The sequence below is a fragment of the Sorex araneus genome, chromosome X, assembly GCF_027595985.1.
Source record: "Sorex araneus isolate mSorAra2 chromosome X, mSorAra2.pri, whole genome shotgun sequence".
Classification (NCBI taxonomy): Eukaryota; Metazoa; Chordata; class Mammalia; order Eulipotyphla; family Soricidae; genus Sorex; species Sorex araneus.
The window spans coordinates 58,629,977-58,649,874 of NC_073313.1; the positions used below are offsets into that span (position 1 = coordinate 58,629,977).

Sequence of the window (19,898 nt, forward strand, 5' to 3'; positions counted from 1 at the left end):
TTGACCAGGGCAGCTGAGGGTGCGGGAGCTGTGAGGCCTGCCTGAGCCCAGCCACCTCTAGTCCAGGGTCAGTTCTGGGAAGAGCCACTGTCTGGCCTGAGGCTACTTTGCCCAGCAGCCCGCAGTCCACTCGGGTCCCTTGAAGAAACAGACAGCCATGAGCTGGGTGGAGGTCCCCATGTTTTATTAGGAAAATTTCCCGTTACAGAAAAGTCTCAAGGAGAACACACACAGGTTGTGCCTCCAAGCTGAGAGCAGAGGCTCTCAGTCCCTAATACTGAGAGGGGCGTGGGGGGGTGGTGAACACTGTGACGGCAGAATGGCTGGCCCACTTCAGCGAGCCTTCCCGTCTCGTGTTGGCTTCCGGAGAGGGCCCAGGTGGGTCAGGAACAAGAAAGCAAAGTGGAACTGCAGCACGTCGCAGACCTTGGACCAAAAGTGGCCTGTGAGCCGCTGGAAGAGGGGCCAGTGTGCGAGCTGATGGTCACACAGCTTGAGCCCGACGAAGCCCAGGCAGGAGAGCACAGCCAGAGCCAGATAGGTGGCGGAGGCGGCGCTGCCACGGCGCCCCTGAGAGCGCAGGGCCTGGCCCACGGCGGCTGCAATGTGCCCGGCCAGCGCCAGCTCGAAGCCTTGGGGGTGCAGCAGGGCCAGGCCATAGCTGCACAGGGACAGACACTCGAGGCCAAGAAAGCACCAAGGCTGCCAGCCCCTGTCCAGGTAAAGGCACCAGGCTACTGGCCACGCAAATATCGGCAAGGTGACCCACTGGTCGAGCAGGGCGGCCGTGCGTGCCTGGGTCCCAATGCGCAGCCACTGCACTGGGCCGTACAGCAGGGCCATGGACGCGAAGACGTGTTGCAGGTACCGTGTCCCGTGTGCCGCGGGGTACCCGGGGTCGCTGGACCCCCTCTGCAGCCAGTACCAGCCCAGCAGCATGTAGGCCACATTGATGAGGGAATTGAAGGGCATAGCCAGGAAGGCAGGCAGGCTGGCCACAGGTGGCTCGGCATAGTGCTCGAAGCCCACGTCGACAGAAACCCCCTCGAAGACGCCCGTGCAGATGATGGCTGCGCATAGGCTGGTGGTCAGGGCCACATGCGCTAGGGCTGGGCCCCACTCAGGCTTCATCGTGGCCCACGGAGCTCCAAGGGGCAGCTGCTCATTCAGAGAAACGCTGTTGGCCAAACCTCGCTGGTCTCCAGGCTGAGCCAGCAGGAAGAGGGCCCCGTGACTTCCGATGCGCACTGGCTCGACCTGCGGGAAGAAGGCAGGCACACAGCTGATTGGCTGGTGCGGCAGCCGGCTGCCCGTTTCCTGTGTGGTTAGAGAAAAACCCACCGGAAAAGAGCCTTGGGCTCCCGGGCCCTCCCCTCAGGGCCCGTCCGTCAGTTTCTAGCACAAGAAACAGAAATCCAGGCATGCCCTCTAGAAGCTTCTCTGGCCTGAGCATTTTGTGTCTGCCTCCCCTCATTCCCGTGGCTGGAGCCCACGAGAGCAGGTGCTGATGCACACGCGGCCCCTGACCACAGCAGTGCTCAGCCATGGCCGATTGTCCTTCCTGTTCGTTCTGGGGCCTCCACGCACCCAAGTTGTGCTGCACTGCTGAGCTACCTCCTTGGCCCCCAGCGCTGTGCCCAGGTGAAGCGGCCAGCTGTCAGACATGGAGGAAGGGGGGAGAGGAGAGCAGAGGAGGAAGGGCGGGAAGGCCTTATCAGGGACCAGCACCTGTCTGTGCCAGTGAGGGGAGCATGGGTGGGGGTTAAAGGGACCAGGTCCCCAAAGGCCTCAGAAGTAAGCAGGAGGGGCGGACCTTGCCTTCCAGCGGTGCCACTCTGGCCTCCTGCTTTGGGTTCTTGCACCCTCACTTCTCACTCCTAGGTCCCAGCAGCCAGCACCCCCCAAGGAGCCCTCTGCGTGTGGCCCCCGCACACCCCAACAGTCACTTCCTCTGGCCACTTCCCGGGCAGCAGCTCAGCAGAGGGTTCCAGAAGGAGAGCCTCCGCAGAGCCTTGGCCCTGGGGTACGGGTGCCTGACGCCCGAGCAACTCTGGTTGGGGACACTCTCAGTGCTCCCAGTGTCCCCAGTGCTTGGGCCTTCAGGGCCTCAGCACCAAGCCCTGCCACGAGCCTGAGGCACGTGTGAAGGGGGTACCACCTGCTGTCGAGGGCGCTGTGGTTTCCCTCTTCCTGCCTTTTTATAGATAAGGGCATCAGCGCCCAGGGGCCCAGCAGGTGAGCCCAGACACCTGGAACTCTAAGGCCTGGGGCAACAGCGGTGAGCACGAACCCTGGATAGAAATTTCCTGTGTGCCACCAGGCCCATGGCAAGGAGTCGAGGGACTGGGGCCAGCTCAGTGCGGTGCAACAGCAAGGTCATTCAGGACATTTTGATAGCCTGCCACAGTGGCCCCACCCCAGCCCGTTGGCATTGCTCACATGAACGCTTCCAAAGGTACCCCCTGAGACCCCCAGAGCTACAAGAGAAAGGGACCGAGTGGCAAGCGGTTGAGCAAGGCTTAAGCTTGTAGGGCGGGTGTGAAGGTTTGTTCCCTCTGTATCCGTGAACGGCCTTGCCAGTGTTCGCACGGTTCTGGCTAGCAGGAGGCCTGATTCGGTGAAGTTAATTGCGGGGCAGTGACAAGGAAGGCTGGATGCTCGGAGAGGCCGTTATTCGTTCGCGTGACGCAGGTGGCCAACTACCGCGGGTCGGGGCACACTGCTTCCCGCCGCTGCCACTGCTGGCCAGGCCGGACGGAGGGCGGAAAGATGAAAGAAACGTGAAACAAGACGAGAGACGGTGGATCAACTATCGGTCGTCGCTGCCAGATACCCGCCACAGCTCAGGAAAGCTCCACCACGGCGTGCCAGTGCCTGACGGCGCAGGGCCAGGCCAGGCCGCCCCGGCAAAGCGGCGGGTGCGGGGCCGAGGCCGGGGCCCACCTCCCCAGGTGGTGGCGAGAACTTACAGTATTGGCGCGAAAAGGCCAGCGATCACCATCCGGGGATTTGGCCTCTCGGGCAGGACTGGGGGAAATTCAAATCTCAAAAAAAGGGCGGACCCGAGAGACCGGTGTGCGCCTGCGCGCGGGGCGGGGCGCGGGGCGCTGGGAAGCGGGGTGACGCGGGGCTCTCCCGCGGCCGCCCGGCCCGCTCCGGCGCCGCTCGCCTCAGCTGCCCTCCCCGCCAGTGCAGCGCGGGGGCCGGCCGGGCGCGCGGCGGCCTGGGGCGCGTTGGGGGGCGCGGGGACCGGCCGGGGGCGGCGGGGCGGGGCCTGCGGCCTGGGAGCCTGGGAGCAGCGCCGGCTCCGCCCCCTGCGCGTGCGCCCGACCGCGTCACCGCCCGCCGTCGTCCCGCCTCCCGCCCGCCTCCCGCCGTCCTGTGGCGGGACCCCGCCGCCTCTCCCGTCGCGCCCGAGGTGCGGAGCCGGCCCGCGGCGGCCCTGGTAGCCCCTGCCCTGTGGCCCCTGTCCCGGTCCCCGCTGTCAGCCGAAGGGAGTCCACAGCTCGGCGGCGCGAGGCGCTTTCCCAGCCCAGGGGGGCGGGGCCCAGCTCGTGGGAGACATTTTCATCCGGGCATTCCCCAGATGCCCCAGCCGCCGCCGCCATCTTTGTTTTGTGCTGAAAGTTGCTATTGACGCCCGCGGACGGCCGGGCGTGGGGAAGTGGCAAGATGGCGGCTCCCAGGGCGGAGGCGTGGAAGCGCGCCGAGGGGGTCCTCGGGGCTGGGCGCGCGTGCGCCTGACCCGAGCACGGCCTGCGCTTCGGTCGAAAGCCCCGCGGCGCCGGCTCCTAGCCTAGACGGCTCGCCCAACCCCCACCCCTCAGGGACACTTCAGAGGCCCCGGCTCGGCGGGGGGGCGGAAGAGTGCGAGGGCGGGAGAGAGGGCGAGAACAGTGACGTCACCTGACACCGCCCCCTCGCCCGACCGTCGCCATGTTTAGTTGTTACTTCTTTGCACAAGATGGCGGCTCCCAGGGAGGAGGCATGAGCGCCCTGCCGTTACCGCTCCTCCTGCCGTACAGTTGCCACTTCGGGGCCTGACTCTGGCACTTGGGGGCAGCTCCTGTGGGACCGAGTTATCAGGAGGAAAGTAAGGACCGGACGCTGTCTCGCCTTGGGTCTGCAGTGGAAGAACTGATCCAGGAGGAAGAGAATAGGGGGGACGGAGGTGCTAGTCTCAAGATGGCGGCTCCCTGAGCGGCAGAGGCGGACTGAGGGGAGCGGTTGGACAACTCAGAGGCCGTACGGCGTGAGCCCCACAGCCGACCCTCACCCTCGAACACCGGAGCTCGTTCCGCGGGTGACCGGCGCGCCCCTCTACCTCCCGCATGTCGAGCCTGTTTTGGGAGCGGCACGGTCTCAAGATGGCGGCTCCCACAATTGTGGTCTGAGCGCCGGCGGGGCTGAGCCGAGCGCGGCGCTGGTGGCTCCTCTCCACCCTCCCCGGAAGCCGGCCAGAGCCGGAGACTCACGGCGGGGGGGGGAGTGTGTGTGTGTGGGAACCGGGCCGGGGCTCCGCCATTTCCGGCGGGGGAGGGCTACGACTGAGGAAGGGAGGAGAGAGAGGCGGCTCAAGATGGCGGCTCCCAGGGCCGCCCGCCTCGGCGTGTGAGCGGGAGCGTCCGAGCGGGAAGTCAGAGCGCCGGCGTGCGGCCGCCCGTGCCCACCTGCGCCTCGACGCTCGGCGTTTCGACGAGACTCGGCGGGGCCGGGCCGAGCGAGGAGCGGGGGAAGAGGCGTCGGGGCGGAGGGTAGTTAAGATGGCGGCCTCCATGGGCCGGTCAGCCGCGGTGTGAGGAAGCGCTTCTGCGGGAGAGCTGCCTCAGACCCGAGGGGGTGTGTGTGAGGACTAGTGTGTGTGGGGGGGCTCCCGTCTCGCCTCGGGACTCTTTCCCGCCGCGCCTTGCTGAGGAGCCATGGCGTCGGCCTTGTCGCCCGCCAACTCTCCGGCGGTGCTGCTGCAGCCGCGCTGGAAGCGGGTGGTGGGCTGGTCGGGCCCCGTGCCCCGACCCCGCCACGGTCACCGCGCCGTGGCCATCAAGGAGCTCATCGTAGTGTTCGGCGGCGGCAACGAGGGCATCGTGGACGAGCTTCACGTGTACAACACGGGTGAGTCGGGGGCCGGCGAGGGGGCGCGCCCCGGCGGGCACCTGTTGCGGCGGCCCCGGCCGGCGGCGGGGCTGTGCCCCCCCACCCCTGGGCCGCCGCGCTCCGTTAGCTCCCGCGGCGCGGGCGGGAAACGGGCGCCGGGCACCCCCGCACTTCGGGGCGAGCTGGGGCTGCGCCGTCCGCACGCCCGGCTTTTCCCGGCGCTGAGCGGGAAGCGTTCGCCGCTACCGAGATGGAGGGCGCGGGGCCCTGGGGAGGGGGCGCGGGTGGACACAAACGGGGGTGTGACCCGGCCTTCGGGGGCCGGGGAGCGGCCGTCCTTGGCCGCGGGGAGTTTTCCTTGCCGGCAAAGCCGATTACCCCGCGGGGAGCCGAGCCCAGCGGCGGTGGCTGTGAACCGGGCGCGTTGGCGGGGCCGGAGCTCTCCACGCTTCTCTGCGGCTCTGCGCGCGGGCGCCGATTCTGCTCGGGGCAGAGGCGGGCATCGGGGTTCCAACCTGTTCCTCCCTATGACACCCGTGCCTCGCGCGGCTCGGAAAATGCCGGCCTCCCGTTAGCGTCCCGTCTCGGGCTGCGCGGCGCGGGCTTCCAGGGGAGAATCGGCTTGCCACCCAGGAAGTGGCCCGGCGGAAGCTGCAGCTGCTGGAGCCTGTCGGGTTGCACCCCGCAGCTCGAGTGGTGACGCACTAGAGGTTGACAGGACAGCGGCAACCGCAGGCCGAATTTTGGGGGGGGGTGTGCGGCGGTACAAGCCCAGGTCCCGGGCCTCGGTCTGGCGGAGAGAAGGTGGGACCTGTCGTCTCTCCGTAGGGGAGCACAGACTGTTTGCCCCAAACTTGCTTCCCCGGTGAGAGCAGCGGTTCGCCCGGGGCCCCTCGGGGCCCCTCGGGGCCCCGCGCAGGCCGCGCCTGGCTGTGGGGCGCCCCTCTAGCGGAGCCGGAGAGAACAGGACTCAGGGCGTCTCCCTCCCTCCTGCTTTTGGCTGGAACTTGGCTGACTCTCTGAGGCAGCCGGGCGGCCAACCCACCCCATCTGCAGGGGGTTCGCCTCTGCATTTCCTGGGTTGTCTATGCACCGGGAGTGCGGGGCAGAGCACCATGTGCATGTGCCCGGTGCGGCGGGGGGCTCCTCCAGAAGGAACTGGCAGGCGAGGATCTGCTGGGCCACTCACAGCCCCAGTGACTCAGCTAACAGCCCCCCACCCCCCGCCCCAGCTCTCATAGATCTGGGCAGTGGGGCCTGGGGGAAGCCCAGCTGCCCGAGGAGGGACACTGGTACTTGGAGGGCAGGTTGCTCTCCCCTGCAGGATGCCAGCCCAGCATGTCTGAGTTACCTAGCACCCACAATCACTCAGGCCAAAGCGGCCGCGACCAACTGGGGGCTGCCTTCACCGCAGCTTTTTGCTTCCCATCTGTTTGCTTGGGTTGCACCAGAACCCGCTTAACGTGACTGGGCCTTGGTTCAGTGGGAGTTTTGGGGAGTGTGGTGTGCATTCTGGAGAGCACCCCTTAAAAGCACTTACATGGGAGATGGTACAGAATGTATACCTTGTCTGTGACCGACTCTGATTCAATTCCTGGCACACAAGGGCCTCTGACCACTATCAGGAGTGACCCTGAGCGCAGAGCTGGCGGTAGCCCAGAAGCACCCCAGTTCAACATGTCCATGTACATGCATGTATGTATTTTCCCTTGAGGGGCACAGGCTGAACTGCAGATATGGGGCTGTGGGGCTACACCAGGCTGTGTGCAGGCAGCGGTTGGTAATGGACCTGGGGAACCTCACATTCCTGCCCTGTGGGCCTGCTGCTCAGTGTTCCGGGCTGGAAGGAGGGAGCGACCCTGTGGTTCTTCACTGTGGAGACCTTAGAGATGGTATCTCCGCCCCCCTCCAGCCAGTGAAGGGAGGGGCAGTGCCCGGGGGAGCAGTAGAGAGTGAACCCGATGGCATCATTCCCACTTGGCTGCCAGACCTGAAGGGGGGCCACACTTACAGGTCATTTCCCAGGTGGCGTTTGGGGTCAGGCCAGGGAGATAGCTCAGAGGGAGGAGTGACCTAGGCAGCCATGGAGCTCTGGCTTTAGGGGCTCCTGACGTGTGACTCGCACTTCCTTTGGTCCTCAGCCACCAACCAGTGGTTCATCCCAGCTGTGCGTGGGGACATCCCGCCAGGGTGCGCGGCCTATGGCTTCGTGTGCGATGGAACACGCTTGCTGGTGTTCGGAGGCATGGTGGAGTATGGGAAGTATAGCAACGACTTGTATGAGCTCCAGGTAAGCACTTTGGCTGGGCTTGCCCCCGCCGACCCCAGGCTGCATTCCACCACGCCCCTCCCCACTTACTCTGAGCCTTGGTTTTGCAGGCCAGTCGATGGGAGTGGAAGAGACTCAAGGCCAAGACACCCAAAAATGGACCCCCTCCATGCCCGCGTCTTGGACACAGCTTCTCCCTCGTGGGCAACAAATGCTACCTTTTTGGGGGTCTGGCCAACGACAGTGAGGACCCCAAGAATAACATTCCGAGGTAAGGCATTGTACGCAGATGTCTGGGTTGTTTGTCAGGGGTACGCCAGGAAGGCAGAGTGAGCACCCCTCTCCCCACAGGTACCTGAATGATCTGTATATCCTGGAGCTGCGGCCGGGTTCCGGCGTGGTCGCCTGGGACATCCCCATCACCTATGGGGTCCTGCCTCCACCCCGTGAATCCCACACGGCCGTGGTCTACACCGAGAAGGACAACAAGAAGTCCAAGCTGGTAATCTACGGGGGGATGAGCGGCTGCAGGCTCGGAGACCTCTGGACCCTGGATATCGGTAAGAAGGATTTTTGGGGGTGGGAGGCACTGGGGAAGACGGGACCTTCTGGGCTGCCCCCGTGCCCGGACTGTGTGGTCCCGCTTTCAAAGAAGAGGGTGTGGCTCTGCTAGAGGCAGAGGTCCTTCCTGAGCGGAGCCCTCTGGGTTCTGCAGCCACTTGGGTGTTTGGGTGTGCAGGAGCGATGCCTGCTTCTCGGGTGACCAAATGATGCTGGCACCCCTGGGAGCAGCCTGGGCTGGTAAGTGGGTGCCCTGCCAGATGTTGGGAGAACGTTTCACCCCAAGAAAGCTGAGGGTGTGCTGGCAGCAGCTCTTAGTGGTCCCCTTGTCTTGCAGGGCTGGGTGGCACTCCAGAGAGAACACAGCCGTGGGGAGTGGGATTTGGTATGAGGATGGTGCCCTGGCTGGGCCCGAGGGAGCCCGGGTGTGGGGCTCCACAGGGCTCCTAGGTGCTCTATCCTCACGGGTGTGACCCTCCTCCCTTCCTCTGCAGAGACCCTGACTTGGAACAAGCCCAGCCTCAGCGGTGTGGCACCTCTGCCTCGGAGCCTTCACTCAGCCACGACTATCGGAAACAAGTGAGTACTGGTGCCTGTGGCTGGGCTAGGGCCCCCAGCCCCATCATTGTGCCTCGACCCTGGGGGGCCGGGGGAGCAGCCCGGGTAGGGGGGTGCAGCCTGCTGTGGCCTGCAGGGCTGAGACACTGGAATTAGCAGAAACTTTGGGAGAAGCCCCCCCGTGGCCAGGGGGCCTCCAGGGGCCCCTCTCCAACCCTCTCCTGCCCTTCCCTCCCTTGTCCCAGAATGTATGTCTTTGGTGGCTGGGTTCCACTCGTCATGGATGACGTCAAAGTGGCCACACATGAGAAGGAGTGGAAGTGCACCAACACGCTGGCTTGTCTCAACCTGGGTATGGCCTCCTTGGCCCTGAGCGCTGTGGGGTGTCCCTGTGCCTCTGGAGCCTGCTGGAAGCAGCTGCGGGTGGGACTCCAGGGTCGAGCGGGCACAAGAGCACGGCTGCACCATGCCTGGCCCCTAGTGTGCTTTTCCGAGGGGCCCGTGCGTGGGTGTCCTGACCACAGCTGCGTGGGGAAGGTGGGGGCTGCTTTGTACTGCAGTTGCCTGGCAGCCACTATAGCCCCAGCCAGGCTTATCCCCTCAACTCGTCTCTGGGAACACCCCGCACCCTACCCCAGGGACAGGGAGCGCCTCATTCGTGGGCATCTCCCTGGCATTGATACTGCCCCCTGAGTATCCTTGCACCATTCTGACTGGGTGCAAAGGGAGTTGCAGGGCAGATTCCTGGCGGTGGGATGCTGCCAGGGCCGTTTGTGTTCCGCCTGGGACACTTGGCTCTGCCCTCAGTGGACATATCCCCACCGCCGGGCTGCGGAGGCGTCCGTGCAGGGCTGTGTCTTATCTCTGCTGCGGGGGCAGGGGCGGCATGTGCCGGCTAAGTCACTCGGCTGTGCCTTTTTCATTTGTCCCTTGAGGGGCTCTCTTGTCTTTTTTCTGGCTCTGTCACCGTGTGGATTGTCGTTTTTACCTGTCCTCTAGAGACTCCTGGTTTGAGTTCCAATTCCAGCAGACCCAGGGACCCTTGGAGCTGGGGTTGCGTGTGTTCCACTAGGTGCACTGACCTGCCTTCTGCCTCCCACTCAGATTCTATGGCCTGGGAGACCATCCTCATGGACACGCTGGAGGACAACATTCCCCGCGCCCGGGCCGGCCACTGTGCCGTCGCCATCAATACCCGCCTGTACATTTGGAGCGGGCGTGATGGCTACCGCAAGGCCTGGAACAACCAGGTGTGCTGTAAAGACCTCTGGTACCTGGAAACAGGTAAGATGCCACACCCCACCCTGCCCCCACGCCACACCACAGGGGACTGAGGTGGCTGGATGCGCCTGGGCCTCACCATGCCGCACTGTCTTCCAGAAAAGCCGCCGCCCCCTGCAAGGGTGCAGCTAGTAAGAGCCAACACCAACTCCCTGGAGGTGAGCTGGGGGGCGGTGGCCACAGCCGACAGTTACCTTCTGCAACTCCAGAAATACGACATTCCTGCCACGGCTGCGACTGCCACCTCCCCCACACCCAATCCTGTCCCGTCTGTGCCTGCCAACCCCCCTAAGAGCCCAGCCCCAGCCGCTGCAGCACCTGCCGTGCAGCCCCTGACCCAAGTAGGCATAACGCTCCTGCCCCAGGCGGCTGCCGCTCCCCCTACAACCACCACCATCCAGGTCTTGCCGACAGTGCCTGGCGGCTCCATTTCCGTGCCTGCCGCAGCCAGAAGTCAAGGTGAGCCGGTGTCGGGCAGGACCTCCCGTGTAGATGGTTCTGGTGCTCGGTTCTGCTCACGCTTGGCCCCTCTGTCCCAGGGGTCCCTGCTGTTCTCAAAGTGACCGGTCCACAAGCGACGACAGGAACTCCTTTGGTCACCATGCGACCTGCTAGCCAGGCGGGAAAAGCCCCCGTCACCGTGACCTCCCTTCCTGCGGGTGTGCGAATGGTCGTGCCCACGCAGAGTGCCCAAGGGACGGTGAGGAACCTGTGATGCACGGGGCAGGAGGGCGCGACCCTGACCGGGTTCCAGTTGGTCCTTGCTTCTAGCACGTTCCCCCATAAGTTTGGGCGCTTACTCAGTTGAATTTTCCCGGGCCTTCCTGTTCCCGCGAGTCCGTCTTGGGAACTCACTGCCCAGCAGCAGCCAAAGGCAGTGTTCCTATAAGCCGACTCGGGCTCCTGGGTCTTGAAGACCCAGAGCATCAAGCAAACTCCCTGGTGCGGGCACTGTGCAGGTGCAGGTGTTGGGCAGAGCGGGCAGGTATGGGTGCCCGGGCCCTGTGGCCTCAAGCTCCCTGTGCCTGTCATAGGTGATTGGCAGCAACCCACAGATGAGTGGGATGGCTGCCCTGGCGGCTGCTGCTGCGGCCACCCAGAAGATCCCTCCGTCCTCGGCTCCCACAGTGCTGAGCGTCCCGGCAGGCACCACGATCGTTAAGACTGTAGCCGTGACGCCTGGCACCACTACCCTCCCCGCCACGGTGAAGGTGGCCTCCTCACCTGTCATGGTGAGCAGCCATGGGTTGGGACTGTGCGTAGCCTGAGTAGCCAGTAAGGGCCAGGGGTCAGGAGCTGAGCGCCCCTCGAACTCCTGCCCGCCCTCCTGCCCTAGGTGAGCAACCCGGCCACACGCATGCTGAAGACTGCCGCCGCCCAGGTGGGGACCTCTGTCTCCTCGGCCGCCAACACATCCACGCGCCCTATCATCACGGTGCACAAGTCCGGGACCGTAACCGTAGCCCAGCAAGCCCAGGTCGTGACCACAGTGGTGGGTGGAGTCACCAAGACCATCACCCTGGTGAAGAGTCCCATCTCTGTCCCCGGAGGCAGTGCTTTGGTGAGTGACAGGTGCCACCATGCCCAGGGCAACTTGCTGGCTGGGGCCTTCACCCACGGTTGCCCACATCACTCTCGGCTCCACCCTTCACTTTGCAGATTTCTAATCTCGGCAAGGTGATGTCTGTGGTCCAGACCAAACCTGTTCAGACATCCGCAGTCACGGGCCAGGCATCCACAGGCCCAGTGACCCAGATCATTCAGGTGAGCTGTGCCACGAGCACAAGGTGGTGCCTTGCTCGAGCAGGTCCTAGAGCAGAGGGGTTGGGAGGCACAGGAAGTTCTGCTCACTCCCAACCCCTGGGGCCTAGGGAGCTAGTTCAGGGCTAGAGCACGGGCCTAGGCCGGCTTACCACCCCCTACCTGTCTGCCCCTTACAGACCAAAGGGCCCCTGCCGGCTGGAACCATTCTGAAGCTAGTGACCTCGGCTGATGGCAAGCCCACCACCATCATCACTACCACACAGGCCAGTGGGGCCGGGACTAAACCTACCATCCTGGGCATCAGCAGTGTGTCCCCCAGCACCACCAAGCCTGGCACGACCACCATCATCAAGACCATTCCCATGTCCGCCATCATCACGCAGGCTGGTGCCACGGGTAGGGGCTCCCCCACTTTCCTCCTTGCTGGGGCTTGAGCTCTGTAGGGTGGAGGCAGGGTCCAGCTAGGATGAGGTGCCTGGCCTTTGGTCTGGGCCGGAAGGGTTGCCCCTTGGAGGGGGTGCTCCAGGGCTGAGGCCCAGCTGCCGCCTCTGTCCCAGCAGGTGTGACCAGCACTCCCGGCATCAAGTCCCCAATCACCATCATCACCACCAAGGTCATGACTTCTGGCACTGGAACGCCTGCCAAGATCATCACCGCTGTCCCCAAGATTGCCACCGGCCACGGGCAGCAAGGCGTGACCCAGGTGAAGTGCCCACTGCTTAGCCCCGCGTCCCTTCCCCCACCCCCTGCCGCTAACCTGTGTGACCCTGGCGGTGCTTGCTTCTGGTGTTCCAGGTGGTGCTAAAGGGAGCCCCTGGACAGCCAGGCACCATCCTGCGCACAGTGCCCATGGGGGGTGTCCGCCTGGTGACCCCCGTCACCGTTTCTGCCGTCAAGCCAGCTGTGACCACGCTGGTTGTGAAGGGCACTACAGGTATGTAGCTACCAGTTGGGCGGGGGGGGGAGGTGGTGCTATCGGATGCTGCCCGTTCCCACAGGACTGTCGGCTTTATTCTACCCCACTTCTGTCTAGGTGTTACCACCTTGGGCACAGTGACCGGCACCGTTTCCACCAGCCTGGCCGGAGCAGGGGGCCACAGCACCAGTGCCTCCCTGGCCACGCCCATCACCACCCTGGGCACCATTGCCACTCTCTCAAGCCAGGTGATCAACCCCACGGCCATCACCGTGTCGGCCGCGCAGACCACGCTCACGGCGGCCGGCGCTCTCACCACCCCCACCATTACCATGCAGGTAGGGGCCAGGGCCTGCCTCCAGGTTCCCGCCGCTGCCTCTGGCCTTTGCTTGCAGCATCCCATCTGGAGGATGGCCTCCCAGGCTTTTGACGCCTGGGTCATTGGTGCCCCGTCCAGAGGGTGCCGTGCTCTGCCTCTGCGTGTAGCTTCCCTTCTCCTGTGCCTTGTGACCAAGTTCCCTGGTGGCCTTGGGGCCTGGGGGCCTGGCTTTGCGGGAGCCACATGGGGCACAGGTGACAGGAATGGAGCTGCATGCTCACCGTCCCACTCTCCTCTCCCCAGCCCGTGGCCCAGCCTACCCAGGTGACTCTGATCACGGCCCCCAGCGGTGTGGAAGCCCAGCCCGTGCATGACCTCCCGGTGTCCATACTGGCCTCGCCCACGACCGAGCAGCCCACAGCCACCGTCACCATCGCCGACTCAGGCCAGGGCGACGTGCAGCCTGGCACAGTAACGCTGGTTTGCTCCAACCCTCCGTGTGAGACCCACGAGACGGGCACCACCAACACGGCCACCACCACGGTCGTGGCCAACCTCGGGGGGCACCCCCAGGCCCCCCAGGTGCAGTTTGTCTGTGACCGACAGGAAACGGCGGCTTCTCTGGTGACGTCGGCAGTGGCCCAGCAGAACGGCAGCGTGGTGCGTGTGTGCTCCAACCCTCCGTGTGAGACCCACGAGACAGGCACCACCAACACGGCCACCACCGCCACGTCCAACATGGCTGGCCAGCTTGGCTGCTCCAACCCACCGTGCGAGACCCACGAGACGGGCACCACCAGCACCGCCACCACTGCCGTGGCCAGCATGGGTGCCGGGCACCTTCCCTGCACAGCTGCCCCCGCCCCCACTGTGGTTCGGGTCAGCGTGGCTGCCGGTGTGCTGAAAGGGGCCCAGGCTGCCACTGCTGCCTCGTGCCAAACTCGCCAGACCAGTGCCACCAGCAGCACCATGACTATGATGGTTCCTGGAACCTCGCTGCTGGGGCCCAGCCTGGCCCTGGAGGTGGGGGGCCACCGGCCCTATGGCCCCGCAACAGGCCTGAGCCAGCTGGTGTCGGTGGGGCACCCGGTCGAGGTCCCTCACATTCCCACCACCTCCACCTTGGGGGCTGGGGAGACTGGCGACAGCACTGGGACTGTCACCACCCTGGAAGCTCTGCTGTGCCCCGTGACTCAAGTCTGCTCCAACCCACCATGTGAGACCCACGAGACGGGCACCACCAACACTGCCACTACCTCGAATGCAGGCGGCGCCCAGCGGGTCTGCTCCAACCCGCCATGCGAGACCCACGAGACGGGCACCACCCACACGCCCACCACGGCCACCTCCAGTGGGAATGCTGGCCAGCCCGAGGGCGCTCAGCAGCCTGCCGCCAGCCGCCCCTGCGAGACGCACCAGACCACTTCCACTGGTACCACCATGTCGGTCAGCGTTGGGGCCCTGCTCCCTGATGCCGGCCCCTCTCACAGGACCCTGGACCCGGGCGCCGAGGTGGGGGCCTCTGCCTCCATGACCCCCACGGTGGGTGCGGCCCTGCTGGCCCCCTTCCCCACACAGCGGGTCTGTTCCAACCCGCCGTGTGAGACCCACGAGACGGGCACCACGCACACGGCCACCACTGTCACCTCCAACATGAGCTCCAGCCAAGGTGAGAGAGCACCCGGCTGGCCTCGGTGCTCCGCGGGCAGTGCTAGCACCCTTCACCCCACCCTCTGCCTGCCCTCACAGATCCGCCCACGACGGCCAGTGATCAGGGAGAGGTGGAGAGCACCCAGAGTGACATGGCAAATGTCACCAGCTCCAGTGTCATTACCACCACTGTGTCCTCCGCGCTGACAAGGGCTGTGACCACTGTGACCCAGTCCACACCCGTCCCGGGCCCCTCAGTGCCGGTAAGAGCCCTGATGGGGGTGGGGGGGAGGTCCAGTCAGGCTGCCTGGCCAGCCCTGGCGCTGCTGGTGCAGTTCCAGAGCCGGCCACCAGGTGACAGCCTTGCACCAGGCCTGGGCGGCCCTCCACTGTGTGCAGCCCTGGGGGTTTATTTCCATAGGGTGTCGCTGGGCCAGCCCCTCTGCAGTAGCACCTGAGAGTGACGTGGCAGGGGTGGGGCACCACTCGGCCTCCCCGTCTCAGGGGCTTGGCCAGGCCTGCAGGGAGAGCCGCAGGCTCCCTGGGCCTGGCCCTCCTCCCCTTGCCTCTGACAGGGGCTTTTCTCCCTTTCTAGAAGATCTCATCCGTGACTGAGACTGTCCCAGGGGCTCTGGCCCCCGAAGTCTCCATCCCGGCCACGATAACAGTGACCATAGCCAACACCGAAACTTCTGACATGCCCTTCTCTGCTGTTGACATCCTGCAGCCCCCAGAGGAGCTTCAGGCCTCCCCCGGGCCACGCCAGCAGCTGCCACCGCGGCAACTCCTGCAGTCCGCCTCTACGCCCCTGATGGGGGAGTCCACCGAGGTCCTGTCCGCCTCCCGGCCCCCCGAGCTCCAGGGTGCCATGGACCTCAGCAGCACAGGGGACCCGCCTTCAGGCCAGGAGCCAGCCAGCTCGGCCGTGGTGGCCACTGTGGTGGTCCAGCCACCTGCCCCCACCCAGTCCGAAGTGGAGCAGTTGGCACTGCCCCAGGAGCTGATGGCCGAGGCCCAGGCGGGCACCACCACCCTCATGGTCACGGGGCTCACCCCTGAGGAGCTGGCGGTGACGGCGGCTGCTGAAGCGGCCGCCCAGGCTGCTGCCACGGAGGAGGCCCAGGCACTGGCCATCCAGGCTGTGCTCCAGGCTGCGCAGCAGGCTGTCATGGGTAGGTGGGGGGGTGGAGGCAGGGGCGGGCATGGGCAGGGCTAGGGGGCACTCTTCTAAGGAGTCTCTCCTCCCCCATGGAGCAGGCACCGGGGAACCCATGGACACGTCGGACGCGGCAGCTGCTGTGACACAGGCGGAGCTGGGGCACCTAGCAGGCGAGGGCCAGGAGGGCCAGGCCACCACCATCCCCATCGTGCTCACACAGCAGGAGCTGGCCGCCCTGGTGCAGCAGCAGCAGCTGCAGGAGGCGCAGGCACAGCACCACCTCCCTACGGAGGCCCTGGCCCCGGCCGATAGCCTCAACGACCCCACCATCGAGAGCAATTGCCTCAATGAGCTGGCCGGAGCGGTACCCAGCACTGTGGCCCTGCTCCCACCCACGGCCACCGAGAGTAAGCCTGTCCCCCCACCCCAGGGGCCCCACTGGCCCGCGCCGGCTGCCCTGCCCACTGACACTGCTTTCTCCCCAGGCCTGGCCCCATCCAACACCTTTGTGGCCCCCCAGCCGGTCGTGGTGGCCAGCCCTGCCAAGCTGCAGGCTGCGGCTACCCTGACGGAAGTGGCCAACGGCATCGAGTCCTTGGGTGTGGTGAGTCACTGGGCAGGCGGGCTGTTGGGGCACTGCGTCTGGGGCCTGAGCGCTCAGGGGCTCCTGGTCTCCTGTCCCTCAGAAGCAGGACCTGCCGCCGCCACCCAAAGCCCCTGTGAAGAAGGAGAACCAGTGGTTTGACGTGGGGGTCATCAAGGGCACCAACGTCATGGTGACGCACTACTTCCTGCCCCCTGATGATGCAGCTCCCTGTGATGTGAGTGTCCCTGGAAGCTTGGGTTGCGGGGGGCCGGGCATGGGGGTTCCCCCCAGCAGCACAGTCGCGTCCTTTTCCTCTCTCCCTCAGGATGACTCCGGCGCAGTCCCAGACTATACCCAGCTGAAGAAGCAGGAACTACAGCCGGGCACGGCCTACAAGTTCCGTGTGGCGGGGATCAATGCCTGTGGACGGGGACCCTTCAGCGAGATCTCCGCCTTTAAGACATGTCTGCCCGGTTTCCCCGGGGCTCCGTGTGCCATAAAAATCAGCAAAGTGAGTCTGCGCTCGAGCCATGTGGGCCGGCGACTGGGCTCGTCTCCCTCCCCGCAGCATCCCCTTCCTCCCTGTTGCTGCCTGCTCGGTGTCGGGTCACTGGCCTTATCTCCTTACTCCAACTAGGTTGCCTTCCAGATGTGCACATGAGGTCATCTTGTTTAGAAACAGCTGGGGGTGGGGCTGGGGAGGCAGGACTGGCAGATCTGTGGCGTCACTTTGGGAGTCAGAGGCCTGGGCAGCCGGGCCTGACCTTTCCCCCTGGTTTCCAGAGCCCAGACGGTGCGCACCTCACCTGGGAGCCGCCGTCAGTGACGTCCGGCAAGATCATCGAGTACTCGGTGTACCTGGCCATCCAGAGCTCCCAGGCCAGCGGGGAGCCCAAGAGCTCCACCCCGGCGCAGCTGGCCTTCATGCGGGTGTACTGCGGGCCCAGCCCCTCCTGCCTCGTGCAGTCCTCCAGCCTGTCCAACGCGCACATCGACTACACCACCAAGCCCGCCATCATCTTCCGCATTGCCGCCCGCAACGAGAAGGGCTATGGCCCTGCCACCCAAGTCAGGTGGCTGCAAGGTACGTCGTGCTTGCGGAGCAGAGGCGAGCTCGAGGGGTTGGGCCTGCTCTGCCCTCATACCACCTCCCTGTCTCGCAGAAACCAACAAGGACAGCTCTGGCACCAAGCCGGCCAGCAAGCGGCCCATGGCCTCGCCAGAAATGTGAGCACGCACCTTGGGCAGCGGGGGGTGCATTTGGCGGGAACAGCGGGTCTGGGCCGTCACTGGCCGGTGCCACACAGTCCCTAAGTTAGCTCCCCAGAAGAGGGTGGGGGCTTTCCTGGGGGTCTTGTAATTGTGGAGACCTGGCCAAGGTGGCACCCGGTCAACCTGTTGTCCTCTCCCCCTTCCCAGGAAATCTGCTCCAAAGAAATCCAAGGCCGACGGGCAGTGAGAGGCCACGCCGGCACCAGCCCCTTCTCCAGCCCCCTCTGCTTCAGGACACCCCCATCTGTGCCGAGTCGCTGGCCGCCACCCCTTCGCCCTTTGCGCTGTTTGAGACGCCTGTACAGAAAGCACAGTTTCCGGGGCTGCGCCGCCCAAAGGAGCCCTGCCCGGCACACCTGGTGCCGCTCGGCGGGCAGGACAAAGGGGGCTGAGTCACAGCAGAAGGAACAGGAGCCTTTGGGGATCAGCAGCCAGGGGCTGGCCGGCGGGGGGTGGGGGTGGGGCACAGGAGCCAAGGCAAAGTGCCCCCTCCCCAATTTTCCTCCCACCTCCGCGCGGAGAGGCTTGATGGCCCCCTCCCCTCCCCCCCGTACAGGGCGTCCTGTTCCTCTTGTACTTTGTTCCCGTGGCATTCGCAGCTTACCCGACCCCAGCTCTGCCCACGCTCCCACGGCCGCTCCCCCATTTTCTTAGAGGCCTTCGTATTACAACCCCTCCCCCCAGTTTCCATAAGAAGCGAGCAAGCAAGCGCCTGGAGCCGCCCCCAGGCTCCCCAAGCAGTGTTCCGTGGCCTCCCCACTCCCCCACGAGCCTGGCTGCGGCCCCGGGGTGGGGCCAGGGAGCGCGGCACAGCTGCTGCAGTCGATGGAGTTTTTCCGTTGGAATTGATGGAGCTCACATTTTTATTGTCATTTTAGCCTTAGTGTGTGGGGTTTTGTCCCTTTTTTGTTGTTAGCCGTGTACAGGATGTGTAGCTTCTTTTTCTTTTGGCTTTTTTTTTTTCCTTTATGCCCTTGGCTAAGCCTTGGCAGGGATCTTTCTAGAGTTGGACTAGCTGGGGGCAGCCGGGCCAAGAAGGGGGTGGGGGGACGTGCCTCAGGCCTCCTCCCGGGGAATGATGGAAGGCCCCACCGGGTGAGCTGTGGGGGCTGCTCCCTCAGAGGGCTTCACCTGCAGTGCCCACCAGCCCCAGGCGGAGCCGTGGAGTGGAGGCAGGCTGGGCGAGAGCGGGCCAGCCGCCAGGTTGGAGTTGGCAGGGTCGTGCCAGGCTAGCCTTGGGACTCGGGGCATCATTTGGACTAGCCGGTGAGGCTTTGTGTGCCACGCCCACACTTGAGGCACTCGGAAGGATCTAGAAGGAGCACCCCTCATCTCTTCCTGGAGACCATCATGGTTGGGGGGCTCCCTGACTGTGGCCTCTGGCCCCTGGTTGGTTGTATTATATTTCGCCGTGGAACCGTCGCGTTTAGTCACCTTGGAGCCCAGTCGCCTGGTCCCGTTGTCTCCCTGTCCCTTCTGCCCAGCACCCCTGGATCTCTGTTTCTGAGAACAGTACCCCCTCATCTATTGTAGAGTACTTCCGTGACTCAATATTACCATAGTGCGATGTCGTTTTGTGCTATTTTGAACAATAAAAGACTTTTTTTGAAATAAAAATCTGCTGTCTTCACTGGCCAGGGATCCTGGTTGGCTCCATGTTTCCCACCCACCTCTCTGCTTAGGTCAGGCCCTATCTATCCACAGAAGAAGAGCTCGGGTTTGGGGGCCTCCAAGGGCCTCTGCCAATAGGATGTCTCCGTGCCCACTATCAGCACCAGGGAGCCTGCAGGGGCTGGGTTCAGTGGGTTGTGCAGGACTGCGGGCCAGGTGGGATAGACGAAGGGACCTATGGGAGGCCACCGCCAAGTGGCCATTTTCCACGTCCCAGGCTCATCCTTGGGCAGGACGATGGTGAGGGCCGGGGGTGGGCCCCGGCCGTGACGCTGCCCCCAGCCAGGAGCTAAGGCGGAGGCCCCCCAGGAGCCTTTCTGATGCCCTGTGGAGGGTGCCCCCTGTTCCCAACTGATGCAGGGGGAATTTGCAGCCTGCAGCCAGGCTGGAACGGGTGTTTCCGGCAAGACTTTAGCTGCTGCATGGAGAGGAGCCTTCCCCAGGGCAGATCCTGAACCCCAAATCCAAGCATGCTGCTAGTCCAGGGCACTGAGGCCCCCTGCCCCCTTGGGCCACGTCCTCCGTGGGAGTCCACCACTGGCCGGGGACGTCCGGGACAGTTCAGCCTCTCGGAGCACCCCCTCGCTGCTAATCAGACATGGGTGCTGGAGAGCCTGGGGGCGCCTATGGTGGAAGGGCAGGAGTGCAGTGGGGCTAACGGTCCATCTTTGGGTCCATTCTTTGGGCTCCGTGCCCTTACAGGGCCCATGACGTCATTGCCTTGCCCTGGCCCTGGCCCCAGGGGATCGCTCCCCCAGAAGGCCCTGGCAGCCCACCTGAATTCCCCATCTGGAGTAT

At 64.8% G+C, this 19,898-nt stretch overlaps 2 protein-coding genes across 6 annotated transcripts; one reads left to right on the plus strand and one right to left on the minus strand.

The window, feature by feature from the left end:
• Positions 1 to 181: 181 nt before the first annotated feature.
• On the minus strand, positions 182 to 3,225 carry TMEM187 (transmembrane protein 187). The gene is made up of 2 exons (XM_055120303.1): positions 2,970 to 3,225; positions 182 to 1,257 (listed from the first exon to the last, which is right to left on the minus strand). The coding sequence occupies exon 2, from the start codon at positions 1,129 to 1,131 to the stop codon at positions 334 to 336; it is 798 nt and encodes a 265-aa protein (XP_054976278.1). The 5' UTR covers positions 1,132 to 1,257; positions 2,970 to 3,225; the 3' UTR covers positions 182 to 333.
• Positions 3,226 to 3,431: 206 nt separating this feature from the next.
• HCFC1 (host cell factor C1) lies at positions 3,432 to 19,046 on the plus strand. Of its 5 annotated transcripts, none has more exons than XM_055120300.1 (26): positions 3,432 to 5,112; positions 7,236 to 7,384; positions 7,474 to 7,634; positions 7,715 to 7,923; positions 8,419 to 8,503; positions 8,728 to 8,834; positions 9,587 to 9,766; positions 9,863 to 10,222; positions 10,303 to 10,463; positions 10,798 to 10,995; positions 11,100 to 11,324; positions 11,423 to 11,527; positions 11,704 to 11,923; positions 12,088 to 12,230; positions 12,323 to 12,461; positions 12,561 to 12,691; positions 13,066 to 14,431; positions 14,512 to 14,675; positions 15,008 to 15,584; positions 15,667 to 15,978; positions 16,057 to 16,175; positions 16,258 to 16,392; positions 16,483 to 16,668; positions 16,941 to 17,241; positions 17,321 to 17,384; positions 17,577 to 19,046. In XM_055120300.1, exons 1-26 carry the CDS (start codon positions 4,920 to 4,922, stop codon positions 17,614 to 17,616), a joined length of 6,030 nt encoding a protein of 2,009 aa, XP_054976275.1. In that variant the 5' UTR covers positions 3,432 to 4,919; the 3' UTR covers positions 17,617 to 19,046. The 5 variants fall into 5 exon arrangements, with proteins under 5 accessions (XP_054976275.1, XP_054976273.1, XP_054976277.1 ...); XM_055120298.1 differs by having other exon boundaries at positions 3,434 to 5,112; positions 12,561 to 12,781; XM_004606501.2 differs by having other exon boundaries at positions 3,477 to 5,112; positions 12,561 to 12,781; positions 15,140 to 15,584; positions 15,670 to 15,978.
• The last annotated feature ends 852 nt before the right edge of the window (positions 19,047 to 19,898 follow it).

What these genes read in the sequence shown, in the direction of transcription:
- HCFC1 (XM_055120298.1), top strand. Translation starts at nt 4,920, where the DNA reads ATGGCGTCGGCCTTGTCGCCCGCCAACTCTCCGGCGGTGCTGCTGCAG. An exon ending in GCTTCACGTGTACAACACGG is followed by an intron (nt 5,113 to 7,235) that starts GTGAGTCGGGGG and finishes TTTGGTCCTCAG; the next exon opens with CCACCAACCAGTGGTTCATC. An exon ending in GTGCCATAAAAATCAGCAAA is followed by an intron (nt 16,669 to 16,940) that starts GTGAGTCTGCGC and finishes CCTGGTTTCCAG; the next exon opens with AGCCCAGACGGTGCGCACCT.
- TMEM187 (XM_055120303.1), bottom strand. Translation starts at nt 1,131, where the DNA reads ATGAAGCCTGAGTGGGGCCCAGCCCTAGCGCATGTGGCCCTGACCACC.